We start from the raw sequence: 16,519 nt of genomic DNA, 5'->3' as shown, positions 1-16,519 counted from the left end.
CACCTTTTCAGATAGGCTTCACTCTTGAATGTTTTCAATGAGAAAACATTTAGCAATATTATTCCTTGCAATTTAAAAGCAAAATTAATTAATGCTCCAGAAGTCGCTAAATGTGGCTAACTGTAATCTCTATTTGCTTTTGATCTCATTTGAAGATAATTTATTATGATAATAACAAGGACTTTTGATATTTTAGTATATTGTTTTTAGCTCTTTTTTTTTTTCTTTTCCAAAAATATTATGAATATTAAGCTTGGCTTCCCAGCTTTCACCGAGAGACTGGGAACATGGAATGGGAACTCAGTTGAAAGGGTAAGATCTGGGAAGTAATTAATTTCTTCTGAATAGTTTGCTAGAAATTTGCATTTTAAAAAGTCAGCAAGCAAAAGCCTGCAGTATGTTTGCTGAAGTCATTTGCCTACCCACTGATCTTTTGTCATATCTGATTTGTTTTGAATGATCATAATCCCAGAAAAAGTAGATGAATGTTGATAATAAAATAAGAAAAAAAAAGTTGCGATTTTTTTATCAAGTACACTTTGTACATGAATGAAGAAGTAAAAAAGACAAGTACAGTCTTAAATTATTGCATATTTGGGGTAAGTTCTTTGTACTGAATAAAAAGACTGAAAGTAAAGTCACAAGAATACTTCTGGACCTAGGCTGTATATTTCTACTATGAGGACAAGAGTATGATCACTCACGGTAGCTAATGCTGAATGAAAAATTTCCATAACTCCTATTATTTTGTTTTCTTAACATTTTTGTAATTTAATCGTGCAATGTGCCAGAAACAGGTTTTATCCAATACCTCAAAGAACTCAGGTCCAAGAAATCTGAGTCTGTCTCAAGACCAAATAGAAATTCAAAGTAACTAATTTCTGGAAAAATTTAACTTCCAGATATACAGATCAACCTAGCAATTTTAATCTATATTATTTTTAAAGAATCACATGCACAAATATTCAACTTCTGAATTTTAAATACGACTCTTATCTTTTATGGTTTGTGCTGAATTTTTCTCCACAGTGAAGTGCTCTACTTCTTTAGTGAGGTCAGTTTAACATGGGAGTATAACAGCAGAGGGATAATCAGCATGCTAGTTTTAACAAAGTGTGTTTGGCTGGTATTTAGAAAAACATTCAGTCCAGGCTTTAATGGTGTTTACAGTCAGCACTTGGTAATTAGAAGCATAAACAACACACTTCAAAGTTGCTAGTCACAGTCCAATTCTAATGTGTCATAAACAGTTTCACATTGCTGGATTACAGTACCAAAATGATTTATTTTGGAAGAAGAATTGAGTCTGAACTGAAATGTACTTAGCCTAGCAATCAAACTTATGCTGATTACTGAAGTAATTGTAAGTATTTTATGTTGAAGTGTTGTGTTTCTTTTTATGAAGTACTTTTTAAAATAAACAGTGACAAGTCTACAATCTGTTTAAAAGTAACTGTATATCTACAGTTCTGTTACTTTCTTCCCTCAGTCTTCAATATTAAGGAAACCTACATGACAACACCTTTTACCATCACAGTTTATTTACTATTGCTGTTTAACTGTCACCCAAAGTGAAAACTGTTTTATGATTATCCATTTTGCCATTAGATTTAATCTCTAGTTTTATAAAAAAAGATTAACTGTGGACAGGTTACTCAACTGAATTTCTATTTTGTCAGAGGAAGAGTAAGAATAGTAATAAGATGACTGCAGATAAAGAAATAAAAATGAAATGTGGGTTTTTTTACTACACAGACCCTCATCTTGTGAACACGTATGCTTGTACATAAGCCTATGCTTAAATTCAGCCATCCAATAGCACCAGGGAATCAGCTGTTAAAACATCAGTTGGGCAAAACTTCTTAAGCAAAAGGCTTTGTTTTCAAAGTTGCTTATAAAATCTATGCATTAAAACATGATGATCAAAGGACCCTCATAAATCATCGAGTCTACTCTGCTGCTACTACAAATAATCTGTCATAGAATACACAAGTAAGTGTATAAAATCACAACAAAAGACCATTTTGGGTGTCCTGCCCTCACTGGTTTTATGGCAGGACTCATCTAGTGACTTAAACCTTTCTTCTTATTTCCAGCTGAACTTATTGATGGCTAACATTGTTCTACAGTTCAAATAGCTCTCTTCTGACTTAATATTCAGATACCTGCTTGTTTAGATACCACAATTACTCAAAATTTATGTTAAAAAAAAAAAAAAGTGTTCACACTACGAATCACAGAATCGTAGGGGTTGGAAGGGACCTCAGGAGATCATCTAGTCCTGCCAAAGCAGGTTTCCTACACCAGGTTACACAGGAAGGCATCACACAGGAAGGTGTCCAGGCGGGTCTTGAATATCTCCAGAGATGGAGCCCCCCCAGCCTCTCTGGGCAGCCTGTCCCGGTGCTCTGTCACCCTCACAGTAAAGAAGTTTTTCCTTAGGTTTGTATGGAACTTTTGGTGTTCCAGTTTTTGCCCATTTCCCCTTGTCCTGCCTGGCCCCATCCATTTGGCTCCCGCACTGCAGGTATTTATAGACGTTGATCAGATCCCCTCTCAGTCTTCTCTTCCCCAGGCTGAAGATTCCGAGTTCTCTCAGCCTTTCCGCACATGGAAGATGCTCCAGGCATCCATTACATGAGACTTATAGATTCAATATGCACACTTCTGATTTTTGAGCTAAACTTTTGTTATTTACCTTTGCCTTCCACATCAACCAGAATTTGAAAATGTCGACATGCCGACCACATTGTATTGCCTTATCGCCAGTGTCATAGGATACATCATACTGTTTGTCTTGCTGGAAGAGATAGCCTGCACACATTTGATTGCAGCCTTGAAGTATACCCTGTAAGGGAAATCATGTACTTACATGACTTACATGGCCTATCTGCATATGAAACTGTATTCATTAATAACATATAAAAAATGTATTTTAAAGATATACAGAAGACTTTTTCTTTAATGGGCCAAATTATAAAATACTGACTTTGTTTTGTAAACCTGAGCCACAAAAATAATTTCATAACCTAAGGTGGTTCTCTTAGAAGTTCCTGAGTAGTCATATGGTTTGACACTCCCATACCTGAAAAAACATTCTCAGATTAATCTGGATTCTTAAGTTTTTGATACTAGTTTTGTCCAATTCACTTTTTAAGGCTATGTTCTTAAAACTTAAATTTTCAATATGTTAAATTACACACTAGAGTAAAGCTGTGGTCTCTCAGTGCAGTAGATAACTACAAAAAATTAAGAAAAAAGGTAATGGAAGGTTTCAACTTTATATATTGTCCAGCTTTTCATTTAAAATTAGTGATAAATATAAGTACAAATTACCTAAACCAGACATTTTTTGCTTAAAAATAAATACGGTCCACAGACCAATAGAAACCTACAGGTTACTGGCAAATATCTCTGAGGGAAACATAGAGGAGCAAATTCCTGTATGTTACACAGAAGTCTTATACACGTGACATTTCTAAAGTGGTTTTCATCTCCTTTAGAGTTTAGTAGTGGTTCTTTGAAGAAGCTCAAAGACACTGGTGTATCTGATAAATACAAAAACACCTATCAAAGGTCTCATGTACAGAATAAAAAATTTTGCTAAAATCCTGCCATAGTTAGCATGATAAGAATACATGCCACCAAATAATGGCTAGTGCTTCCCTCTAATAGATGTCAATATTTTTTTTTAAAGGGAAATAAATACTACAGTCTTCAGTTTAGAAATGGGTAACCTGGAAGAGCAATAGCAAGCCTAGGACTGGAACCCACAACTCCTACATCCCAGTTCTATGCACAGGGACCACTTCTTCAACTAATCTCTTCTGGCAGCAATTGACATGCCAGAAATTAGTAGACAATAGAATTAGTTGTATCCACAGATGACATGACTTTTCAAAAAAGTCTAAGTAAAATACATATTGCTTAAAAGAATTAAGGCACTGGTCTTGCTTTTATTGATGACAATGAATAATCTAAAAGAAAGTCCTAAAAATACATATGGAGTCATAATAAAACAAGCATAGTTTCTTTTCAACAGAATTTAGTAACTTTTAAACCACTGTGTAAGGTAAAAAATTTGCTTTTCATTTAAGCAGTTTAGACTGTGACCAATTACTAAGATGAAGGATGTATGCTCAGAATGGTATAGAAATAATGGGGTAGATGCTCAGATGAAGTATATCAGCATGGCTCTAGTGCTGGTGTTAGAATATGCAAAGATTCAACAGCTAAAGGTCTAACCCATATTGTCTACAGCTTTACAAAAAAAACCAAACCAAAACAAAGGATTAAAAAAACAGAAAAGATAAAACAATTTCCTAAACACAATATAAATCCACAAAATTATTCCTTCCAAAAGAAGTTTTGAAATTAAATAGATTTTGCACTACCCTCTTAAAAAGTAGGGCTTGATATTTAGTTTGGTTTTTTTTTTTTAACTGTTTAATTATTAAATGTAAAACAGACCTTCTCCCGGACAAGAATGGCAGAACATTGTAACAACACTCCCATCATCTTGTGTGGATTCCAAGTGACTGAGTTGGCTCTGCAAAAAAATTACACATTCAGATAGATCTGGAAAACAGAAACTTAACCTGAAGCAGTCATCTTCGTTTTCTGCTTTCAGCTGGAAATGTATGGAGTTTTGACCGTGATGATTTCTCTGTGGAGATTATTACTGTCTCAAGTGTCTTCTTTCCCAGCTATACTGTCCAGGAAAGGAATTTCTCATGAGTTAACATTGCAATGCCAGACTTCTGATTAGTTTATATTATTACTAATACCACCTAATTAGTGTCAGACTATGCTGATTAGCTGACATAGTAACTTCATCCCTAGAAGATTCCACTTCTAGAAACAGCACTAATAAAACTAACCAAAACACTTTGACAGGTTATATCAATTCAAGGTACTAATAGGGGGGAGGGAGGGGCAGTTTATGGTGTTAGAGCATTAAGAGAATAATATGTCCTCTGGGAGAATACAGTTCCTTATGGAACGAACTGCTGCTGGAAAAGTAGAAAGCAAAGGAAAAGACACTCCGCGTGCTTATCTGCTTTTCCAGTCAGAGCCACAAGAGGCCTTTTCTGTACTAGCTTGTCAAGCCCATGAACAGATAAAAGGCTATAAAACTTTACATCACAATCCTATCATTCTGTATGTAAAGCTTAAAACTTTTTACATGTAAGCACAGGTGGATGCACAAGATCACCTGTACAAACAGATGAAACATTCCGCATTTTTCACATACTGTCCTAGACAGTTTAATGATGATGCTAAAATAAATGTGCCAACATTGCACATCCATTGACCTCTTCACTCTAAGTAATTAATTACCAAACGTCCCCTTGATTCACTGCGTGTGAAATCGCAGCTCTGCACAGTGGCAGCATGGCCTTATACAGGGCAGGCAAAGTCTGGCCTGAGCCTTAGCAGCAGACCCCAGCTGGGGCCGGTGACAGACAATTACACAGTACACGTGGTCCCATCCCATGTCTGAAAATCCATACAGCTAACTAGAAAATAAATACAATCATGCTTTGTGGCCTGCTACTTTCTGTATTTGCATAAGATTATGGTCTTAACTAGCACCTCTGAATTTGCCTCAGGTCAAGAGAGGTGTGCCAAACTACTGTGACCAAACCTGTGTAGCCTAAAGAAATTGTTTTACAATGCTGACCTCATATTAGACATGTTGCCATAATATGAATGACTTGCAAATTGTATTGGGCAGAAGTTGATATGATTCTGCTAATTCAGAGTACTCCTGCCACGCCACACACTGCTGTCTCTGTTACAGAAGGGTCCACATGGTTTTCCTGTCAGTCCTTCTGTAGATTATTCTTTATCCTGTGTTTGTTCTTCACTTACTGTATGAGATGCCCACCACTAGGAAAGCTTGTTTTCCCTAAGGAAGAGCCCTGCTCACTGAACTCATTTTACACCTTTACACAGTGCCCACTTTCAGCATGGTTGACTCAAGGAAGCAATTTGGTGATAATTTGAGAGTAGAGCTTGGTAGAGCTTGTTTCAAATCTTTTTTGTTTCCTTGGAGGCTGGTATCTGCAGTGATGGAAAAGATCCTGTGTTTCCTTTTATGATAGAGCAGTTTCAGAGGAAATCTAGAGACAAACACACCCATGGGGTTATAAACATGGCATGTCTACAGACTACAGCCTTGTCATTGTTGGAGGTGGGAACATCTATGCCAAAGCCTACACAAGGGACTCCTCCTGAGTCTGAGTTGTAAGGGCTGGGGGGGACAGTCATGCTCACACTCTGCTATCACTTACAATGCAGATACTTTGCCTTTTTAAATTTGGTTCAGTAAAGGCTGGCTTCTGGTCTCAGTGGGCACCTTGATCACCTGGGTTATGTGCTTGGGGATACACATGCGCTCTTCTCTGCAGACTTCAGTCTGGCCTCTGCAAGAGTTTCCTGCTTGTTTCATGTAATCCCCCCATGGCAGCAACTCATAGGCCCCTTTACCCTGACACACAATATAAATCTTTCTAGTCTCCTTTTAAGTTCCCTCAATCTTTTGTGTGGCACTATAGAACTGTATCAGCTCTGTGCTATCATAGTCCTTTCCAGCCTTATAGGTATTGAAATTTGCCCCTAAAAATTGCTGCTAATTCAGTCTCTACCATGTGTTCCTGTCTTTGCAACATACAAATATATGAGTGTGTGTGTGTGTGTGTGTATAAGCAATACAAAAGCAAATGTATATATATTTATAATTTTCATTTACAGAACACTCATTTTCAAGCAGAACATATACTGTTTTACTTTCTGGAAATAACTGCATCTTTCAGGAGAAAATCTCTACAGATTTCCACCATGTCATGGCTTCCATCATAGGCATTCATGCACAAACACCTCTGGATTCCTTATTTCTCACTGCTATTCTCAAAGCCCTACCTTTCAGAGACTGTCTAGCTCTCACAGTCCGTTCTTTCCTCAAATCCTCCTTCACACATTTCCAGACTTATGATCCCTTCAAACCTATGCATGGAATAGTCTCCCTTCCTTTTTGACAAACAATATCCTTGTCCTTCATATCTGGTGAAAACTTACCTTTCACTCAGCTGCACATCACTGTTTTCTTCTGTAGTGTTGTTTCAGTCTTCCTAGTGTGAACCTTTCCTGTCTGTCGTGCTTTTGTTTAATTTAGTGTGTAAACTCCTTAATGCAGAAAATTCATCTTTTCATTAATTTGTGAAGTGTCATGTACCTTATGAAAGTACTTTAACAACAGTATTACAAATAAGCACCATGTAGTACCTTTCTATTCCATTCAATTTATGACGATGCTTTCGGGACATTAAGAGTCCACCTCCCCAGGCAGCCTAGAAGAGAGAAAAAAAAAGAGAAGACCCGTTGTTTTGAAAAAGGCTAACATACTTTAATTTACTCAGGATCTAGTCATAAATATTTTAATTCAAGACAAAACATGTGTAAACAAAAATCCTCTTTTGCCTGAATAATAGCACTTAATTTAGTTACTTACATCTACATGGAGCCAGAGGTTGTATTTTTCACATATATCTGCAATCTCCTGTATTGGGTCAAAGGCTCCATATACTGTTGTGCCTGCAGTCGCATTTACAAAAAGAGGAATGTACCCCTATAATAAAAATAAAAATATTAAATACAAAATCCAACCTCTTTCAGAAAAAAAAAAATGTTAAAATAATTTTTTAAAAGTTGCTATGCTATTTTACAGCCTAAAAATGTTTTTCTTCCCATGCAAAAGGTACACAAGCAACAGTAGAAACTAACAAATTGTATACATGGTAGGAACAAGCTGCTTCTATTATACTGTAACTTCACAAAATTAACGAGTCAGAAGGTAAAGAATATTATTTTGTCTGATCTCTTTCAGTGAGGAGATTCGAATGTTCTAGTAGAACAGCAATAGTCAAGCAAAGCTGAGACTTATAGATCAGTATATAGGAAAAAATAATTAAATATGATTTGTAAGTTGTGATTTGAAGGCTTGAAGTTCTTCCTTTAGTCTTTATCTGCTAATAAACAGAACAAAGCAATCCAAAACAAAAGCAATCAATGTGGAACTATCAGGTCAAAGTGAGACAATTTTGAATAGATGAAATAAATGTGAACTGCAATTTCATAAAGTGCCCGAATGCAAACAAGTTAAGAAATTAAAAAAAAAATAAAAAAATCTTTATCTCTCAGATTTTGGTGATTTTATGCAAAATTAATGGATTTTTAATTGCATTGATTTAAAAAATAACAGTGAATGCCTCAAAAAATTAAGCTTACTGGTTATATTTACTAACTTTGCAGCCTTGAAATCTATGGGAATTTTTATTACTAAACTTCAATAGAATTTTTGATGGTTTTGACTAAACTTTAAAGTTTGGATAAAAGTACGTTTATTTTCATGTTTTTGTACTTTTTTCCATATATTTAAAAATAGAATGTTATTTTTTAAAGTCATAAAATATAGATGTGGTTCAAGAGTTAAAAGTACTTTATTTTTAAACAGTAAATGGAAACCTTAGAGAGACATATATATAATTTCCTAAACAATACATGAATGTATAATTAAGCAGCTGAAAATATTATTATAACACTTATATCATTATAACGTTATATTTTAATGTCAACTCTCAGCCTTCAAAGGAAGAGGTAATTTTACTAAGGCAAGCATTTAAGCACTAATTTTTAAAAACACAAACCTTTTGTTTTGCTTCCAAAATTTTTGCCTCCAAATCAGCTGGTATTATTTTGCCTCTGTAATTATTGTAGAAACAGAAAGACAAAGAAAATTAAAGAGTGCATATGGAAATACTAGATACAGTTGAAATAATTTAATAGGATTTTCTCAACAGGCCATTAGCAACTCGACACACTGTACTGAACCAGTCCTTAAGCACAATACAACAAATTTAACAGATGAACACATTTAATACATCAAAACCTTAGCATTCATCCTACCTTTCATTGCATTTTATCAAAATCACATTGTCTGTTCCAAATCCAAGTGCAGCTCCAGCTTTCTTTATTGAGTAGTGACTCTGCAGAAAAAAAAAATATGCACATTTAATGGAGTAGTTGTTTAATGATGAAACATCTTCACAATATACATCAATAAATTAAGAATTAGCAGCATATTAAGCTCACATGTTCTGAGGTAAAGAGAACCAATTTAGGGACTGCAGCCATGCCTTTGGTTTTGACTTCAGGAAAATACTTGTAGCGTGCAGCCATTATGCTGTACATGTTGGAGATGGCTCCTCCTGTGAATGAATAATAAAATAGAGATACTGAGAAAAAATGTGTGTTAGACCAAAACCATAGAAGTCTTGTTTGCATTATGCAGTGGAAGTGGCAGTGAACTACAAAAAAAAAAAAAAAAATCTCTGAAATACACAGTCATCTATCTAAACAGCATAAGATCAGACCCTCTAGAAAGTCATAACAATAGTTAGAATTTCCTACCATCATCTCTTTCAATTGCTAACATTGTACAAGAATTTCCTAAAAAGTTCAACTTTCATTGTGCTGCTTTTGCATGACAACTTTTTGTTAGCAAGAATAACCATGACTTCTCCTACCGTCTGAGACTGAAGAAATGTTGCATACTGGATGGATTTCTCCTGTTTTGTTGTAGATATAGTAGATGCCTAAAAGGTAGATTTCTACAGCTGAGCTAGTTATTCTAAGCTTCCTCGCAGTCAGTTAATGGAAAGAGGCACTTTGCAGGTTATGATTCAGCTAATCTATTTTGACACTTACTTTTGAAGTATGTGAATTAAGGGAAACCACTTATTTGTCTTGGTTTACTGCTAAAAAGAGCCCAGGACAGTTAGCTTCGTTCTGTCATGCAGACCTCAAGATTTATTAATTTGAATCTCATCCATAAAGTCCAGGATAAATTATTCCTCTAATATTTCTTCATCAACAAAAACACTAAGAAAGATGTGTATTTTTCTAGCAGATGCGACAGGAGACCAAGCAAATGTACATTCCTGGATTTTATGCAGGCTGTTCCAAAAGAAGGTGGAATTGTCCTTCATCCTCTGAAAAAGGATGGTGTCCCCCCCCACCCCAAACCAAGAAATCTGGCGTTCTGCTGGACACCTATGTTGTCCACACATGGGCCCAGGAATTCCACATGTTTTACTAGTCTTTTCTGCCACTGCTTAGTGCCTTTGTATCACCTTCGTGGGAAGACACTTCCTCTTGGTCTTCAGAATCACACTTCTTAATCCAGTCAGATTATGTCCCAGATAATACATCCCAGAAAGTGACAGGCAGTCACAGTCTTTTTCTGACTGTGAGCCCAAATCCTTACTGACCATCAAAGAAGTTAGTGCATGATTTTCTAGAGCTATTGGTCAACAGGAGTTGCAGTTGCTCAGCACCTCCAGAAAGAAAGCAGAAAAAAAAAGTGTGCCTAACTATGTACCAGAGCTCATAGTCAAGTTTTAATATGTTAGCCAGCCATGATACATAGCCACACTCAAAAGACTTCTGTGTGTCTCTCACTCCAGCTTTTTTATGGGATGCTTAAACAAAGCATGTACTTCAGATGGGGAATTCCTACTTCTAAATATCTGTTTCGTGTTGCAGATACTGTGGGCATTCAGACACAGCCTGTGTTTATTTTAACTTTAAAAGTTTTAATCAAGCCACCAAAACAGAGAGGAAAAACTCACCAGGTGAGAATATTCCATCGCCATCTTTATTTGACCATCCAATAATCTCTCTCATCTTTCGAAGTGTTATTTGTTCCATGAGAACAAAAACAGGGGCAATTTCATAGGTAAACCTGCATGGATAAAGCAAAGAAAAACAAGCAAACAAGATCAAATACAGATTCTAAAAACACACAATAAATTCCCAGTCTGGGATTCTTTATGAAAACGCTTAAGATTTCTAAAAGTTCTCCTATAAATTGAGGTTCTGATAGCGCAACCTTTACCCAAGCAAAATCATCAGGAGGACAATACTGGAAATATTGGTCAATACAAACTGCAGTGTTAGCTCTTTTCTAACTTTCTGTGTAAGCAACATAAGACCTATGCTCACCATCATAGTGCTGCTGACTGACGTACGAGATTGTACTGTAAAACATTTGTTTCCCAAAGCGACAAAGCCACACTTGTGAACTAATATATTGCCAAATCCTTGTGAAAAGAGTGAACTTCACTGAGCTAAACACAGCCATAATTAGAAGTATTGAGCCAGGGCTTCAAAGTCTAAATACAATTAATTATGTGGATTTATTCTGTTGATGATCTCCAAGGACAACTTATTTCTACAATACCATGTGATCAATAACTGTCAAGAGTAATTATAAATGATGATTTTCTAATTAACAATTACAAAAACCAAGTCAGCAGTCAACTATTGTATCCACTTAACGAGGACAAAAAACATCGCATAGTCCGGGATCCCCTCATGTCACAGACAGATATGTGGATGGAAAGTGACAGCCATACAACCATTTCTGGTGATCCAGGTACATCGATAAATTGCTGCTGCTGTGAACAAACTCTGTTTGTTGTGTATACCACAGGGAAAGGAAGCAGAAAGAAACCAAACAATCAACCCGTGATTTCCAAAGGAATCTATAAGAATATGACGCCCTGACACTTTGTATCTGACTGATGTCTTCCACTTGAATAATTTCACCAAAAATGTATGTCTTGTCTCTCTAATACTAAAATGACATTTTGAAAATAGGTACTGTAACCTTTAAGATGTGTGGTATGAAGAAGGGATTGGGTGTCTGAAAAGCTTGTCTTTTATTTATAACTACTCTGGCTAGTTAAAAAAATAATTTTTTATATAAACTTTATGTGTCCTTAGTTCATCAGAGAAACACTACCACTACTTTTAAAACATTCCTTTAAGATTAAGCTGCATTTGTAATTTAATTGTTAAAATTGCTATTTTCAGAAGCCAAAATACTGCTTATTTTGTTTTTATTACCATTAGAACTGTCAGAGAGAGACAGACAGTTGAACTCTGATCTGAAATTTGGCTGCTGCCAATATTTACAGAGAGACAAAATTAACAAACCAGTTGGTGTCTGGTTGGTTTTGTTTTCAAGCACGGCAAGTCTAGGATATATTCCAATCTTTATTCAGGCAGAATGACCAACTGAAGTCAACAGGAACTCAGCAGTATATAGATCACTGTAGCCTAATACAAGATAGGTTTCCACCAGTTTGAACTCATTTTGAATTTTGTCGTGAGACCTTTTACACTGATTGCTACTTCTCTGAAGTCTTAAAGGCTTGTACAAAAAATATATAATGCTAAGTAAGTTTTTTGTATATAAAATATCAAGTGTTTACAGGGGGCATTTTCAAAATACTTAAACCCAAATAAAATAGTGTTTGTTTTATTACGCAATTATTTTTCTGAGTCTCCAAAGACAGACAAAGAAACAAAGGAAGAACTGCAGATGATTATAAATTATAAGGCAAATGCAGCTATATTAGATGATGGATATGATTTTAAAAATCACATCTTGCTAAAGTTTACTCATTCATTTTAAACTTAATTTTGAAACTATTTTGAAAAGTTCAGGTAAACACAGAAAATGTGTTTGGCTTGGAAGGAAAGGTCTGACTTCAGAACCAATCTCCTGACAAAATATGCTGATTGGATTTTTCTCATAGTTACAAACTTTGCAGGTATTTCTATGAATTAACTAAACAGTCACAAGTCTCAGCTCTTTACTAAATAGAACAAATGAATAGGGCTGGCGTTTTTTTTGGTATTGGCTGGTGCTGGCTTAATTCTACTCTCATCTAAAGGCCAAATCATTTTACAAGGCCAAATCATTCTAGCTACCTGTTCTATTTGTCAGTATGTAAAAAGCATTCTAAGAACAAACGTAAAGCATTTTATATCATTTTTCAATGTTACATTTTCATAAGCATAAATGCGTAATACTGAAAATAGCAACATAATTCTCTCATCTCAGCTAACAGTGGGCATAAAGAGAATTTCCAGACAATATTATTGCTTTCTAACCTCAGCTGGCTGCTGCATGGTGAGCAAACGCCCTGCACTACAGATCTCTAGACCTGGATGAATAACAGTAACTTCTGAAATTTCCACACTGAAGGTCTTAATGACTAATGGTTGGGCTAGGAATAGCACATTGATACATTATTTCCAAGTCAATGTGAGAAGCTTATTAAGTTTAATTTAATATATTATCTTCACAGTGACAGTTAAGTAACATTTCCTAATGACAATTTAAGATTTTGAGACTAGAGATGTTTTGATTATTCAAAATTCATTTGCACAAGAAAACACTTATTTTTTTAATTGTTCACAAATATTTTAAGTATTGTTTATAGGTGGAAAAGAAAAATGGCAAATGGAAAACAATCCCTACCATAATCCAGTGTTACTGTTGCTTGTGCATTGCATGCTTGTGTAGCTGAAATAGGTTAGAACAGTTTCTAGGTAAAGGTCAGAACCTGCTCTTGTGTGCTGGAACATTGCTCAAAGCAAGTAATACGCTCCTCAGAGGTCACAGAGATGATTTGCCTATTTTTAATAACCTTCTCTATCAGTTCTTTGATTCATATTTTGCAAACATCTTGCTTTACCCTTACTTGCAATTACTGTAGTATTTGAAAGCATATCATGTTGACCCTGGTTTGCTGAAAAAAAAAAAAAAAAATAATAAAAAAAAAGGCAATGTATTATTTTGCATTTGCTAAACCTCATACAAGCAAATAGATACTCAATTTCCATGCTTGCAGAGAAGCATTTTCAAGATATGTTAGTGTTTGAAGTATAAATGGATCAGAAACTAGGCTTATAGAACTAGCTATTTAATATTCTACTTTTAAAACCAAAGCTGAAAGCAACCTCCTTTAAAAAAAAAAAGTTACTCTTTCAGAACTGAATAAGTGAGTGTGATGTTCTTAATAATGAGGCAATATTTCATAATACTATCACAGTCTGCCACAGCGCTGAATTCTATTATGTCCTATCAGATTTGTGCGACTTCACTGATAATGAAATGATAACTAAGCTAGGATAACTAAGTTAGTTAAAGGAAAAGGGGCTTGCAAAAAGTGACACTCTCTAAAATATGTTTTTGTCACAGAGGAACAATATTTAAGCAAACTTTTATTTTAGAAGCATAATCAGGTTTGCTTTTACTTTTAATTGTGGCATTTTAAAAAAGCATTTTGCAATACTTGGTTTATGACTAAAATATATGTTGCTGTGTTTTCTTTACAATCAGCTTTTAAGTCAGAATATCTCATACCAATTTTTAGCAAACAGAACTAATTGAGAAGACAATTATTACAAAGAGCAGGCCGGGTTTGGCTAAAGCACCTTATGTATTTTCCTTTATTGTTAATGTCACAAACTAGGCACAGATTGTTATCTACGTAGAGCTACTAGTAATCAGCTATAGACTTAATGAAACATTTACCCATGGATAGGCCAGTGAAAATACTGTTCATTTTCCAATCTGCAGACACATTGCCTGTGTTCTGCCAATTAGCAACAAACTACCCCAAGCAGAGGTAGCTTTAGAGATAAAACACATTCAATACAAGACTAAACCTACCTGCCAAGTACTTGGACTCCCAACACATTTTTTAACATACACAATTCAACATGTAAATAAAAAACTGGCTAGAAGGCTTTTTTGTTTGGTGGGGTTCTTTTCATTAATTACACTCTTTATTGCAAAAAATCAACAAAATACCTTTCATTTACATCTAGCTTTCATTAGTTTTGTGGTCAAGAAAAACTAGGAAAAGTTTCCTCATTGATATATTCGAGATTTAAAATTTTACTTTTTATATACTTCCATTTATTTATTTACACATAATTTTAACAAATCTTAGGCCAAGTAATTCCTTCACTGTCACCAAATTATTTTTCTATGTTACGTTTTTAATCATCTTGAAGATATCCAAAAGTCACTTCTTTACCAGCACATGAATAGTACAAGCCTGCTGTCTCTGAAGTCAACAGGAGAAAAGACAATAAAGTTTTGCATATTTTGTATTCTAGTGTTAATACATGGATAGCTGCAGAATTACTCAGTCTAGATAAAAAGCTTTTTTTTAAAAAAAAAATATTGTCCCAAAAGAAGAAAAATAATTTCATGTTACGATATTAGAATCAGCATGTTTTACTTACCATGTGCTCTGGGATATTTGCATTCCTATTTATCAGAAAAGTAAAACTATTCAGCTTTATGTAACTATTTTGACTGTATTGCTGCCACATTAAGAAAAATATGAGATGCTTTTATTGGAGATGCAGCAATCAGCATTTAAAGAAGAAAATTATACACGTCTATGACAATACACGGCTACCATGGTAGAGGGCAGCCCCCTCTAAGCACTCGTCACAGAGGCTGAGCACAAGCCACTGCTTACATGTTTGTATTCGCAGTTGATGTCAGCCACTCCCCAGCCAAGCCAATAATGTCCAGTCCCGTGGAGAGCTGATTGAAAAAGCGAGGATGACCTGGAAAGAGAATTGAGAACAACTTAAAACAACTCCACCGCGATCTGTCCGGCTTCAGTTTTAAACCATCTGACACAGAAGATCGCTTCTCCCTCCTAATACACCCGCAGCGAAGTTTTCAAAGCAAGTCCTGCTTATGGGGAGACCGTTACCCAACATTCACGGGTGTCTTGTTATAAACTTAAAAAAACCCAAAACGACAAACGTTTTGGCGGGAGCTCCTGCCTGGAATCATTAGCGTTTAAATTAAAAGAAAGAACCTGAGACGACTGAGCCTGTAAAGCACCTCCGGAACCCGCGCAAGGGCTGAGGCCAGCCCATCTCCAGAGCCGCCCCCGCCGCGCTGTGAACTCGGGCAGTAACACCCTGCAGGTGCTGGGGACATTTGCATTTGAATGGAGGAAGAGATGAAGGCTCGTCCGCTGGCGAGGAGGCTGTAATGAGGGACAAGGGAGGGGGGCGGAGGCGCCGCGGGAGCTAGGTCTGCTGGAAATGCCCCAGTGCAGCGTGAGCCTCCCAAGAGCCCCTCCGCACCGGCGCTTCCTCCCGCGGTTTAAAAGCTCGCATTCACCTCGTCAGCAAAGGCTTTGCTATCAAACCGCAGTCGATCATATTCCTATATTTCAGCCAAAGTCGCTTTAACAACTCCATAAGCCCGACTACCTGGGGTTTGCTTTGCCAGCATGAAGAGACGAAATTGCTAACAAATGATGACGGACTTTGACGGGAGGGGGGAGGTGTCATGAGAGCCCTTATCTCTGCTTTCTTGGGAAAGGACGGGCGGAGAACACGCTGGGGACAGCCCAGCCCGAGAGGGGTTCAGCGCTCGAGGCCCGGAGGGACCCTGTCACGTCGCGTTTGGCTCGACACTGGGAACATCACCATCTTCTGACATAAAGAAACAAATGAAACCTCAGCAATGCCGCTCCGAGCGCTGTCAGCGGGAAGCTTTCGGAGGCGGGGGCCCGCCGGCGCTGCCACATTCCGGCACGTCCCCGCGAGGGGCTGCGGCGGG

General features: G+C 36.4%; 1 protein-coding gene across 1 annotated transcript in view; it reads right to left on the bottom strand.

Moving 5' to 3' along the window:
- The window catches only part of GAD1 (glutamate decarboxylase 1), a 21,466-nt gene that overhangs the window by 3,051 nt on the left and 1,896 nt on the right, over positions 1 to 16,519 (bottom strand). Inside the window, exons 2-10 of the mRNA XM_010169625.2 lie at positions 15,414 to 15,504; positions 10,692 to 10,804; positions 9,154 to 9,269; positions 8,968 to 9,047; positions 8,709 to 8,763; positions 7,514 to 7,630; positions 7,288 to 7,352; positions 4,471 to 4,549; positions 2,699 to 2,848 (exon numbers count right to left, since the gene is read on the bottom strand). Coding sequence (XP_010167927.2) covers positions 2,699 to 2,848; positions 4,471 to 4,549; positions 7,288 to 7,352; positions 7,514 to 7,630; positions 8,709 to 8,763; positions 8,968 to 9,047; positions 9,154 to 9,269; positions 10,692 to 10,804; positions 15,414 to 15,504 — 866 coding nt within the window. The remainder of the gene's footprint in view (positions 1 to 2,698; positions 2,849 to 4,470; positions 4,550 to 7,287; positions 7,353 to 7,513; positions 7,631 to 8,708; positions 8,764 to 8,967; positions 9,048 to 9,153; positions 9,270 to 10,691; positions 10,805 to 15,413; positions 15,505 to 16,519) is intronic.

This window comes from Antrostomus carolinensis, unplaced genomic scaffold, assembly GCF_000700745.2.
Source record: "Antrostomus carolinensis isolate BGI_N321 unplaced genomic scaffold, ASM70074v2 scaffold43706, whole genome shotgun sequence".
Lineage (NCBI taxonomy): Eukaryota > Metazoa > Chordata > Aves > Caprimulgiformes > Caprimulgidae > Antrostomus > Antrostomus carolinensis.
The sequence above is the reverse complement of the archived record's forward strand: the minus strand, read 5'-3'. Positions and strand labels throughout refer to the sequence as shown.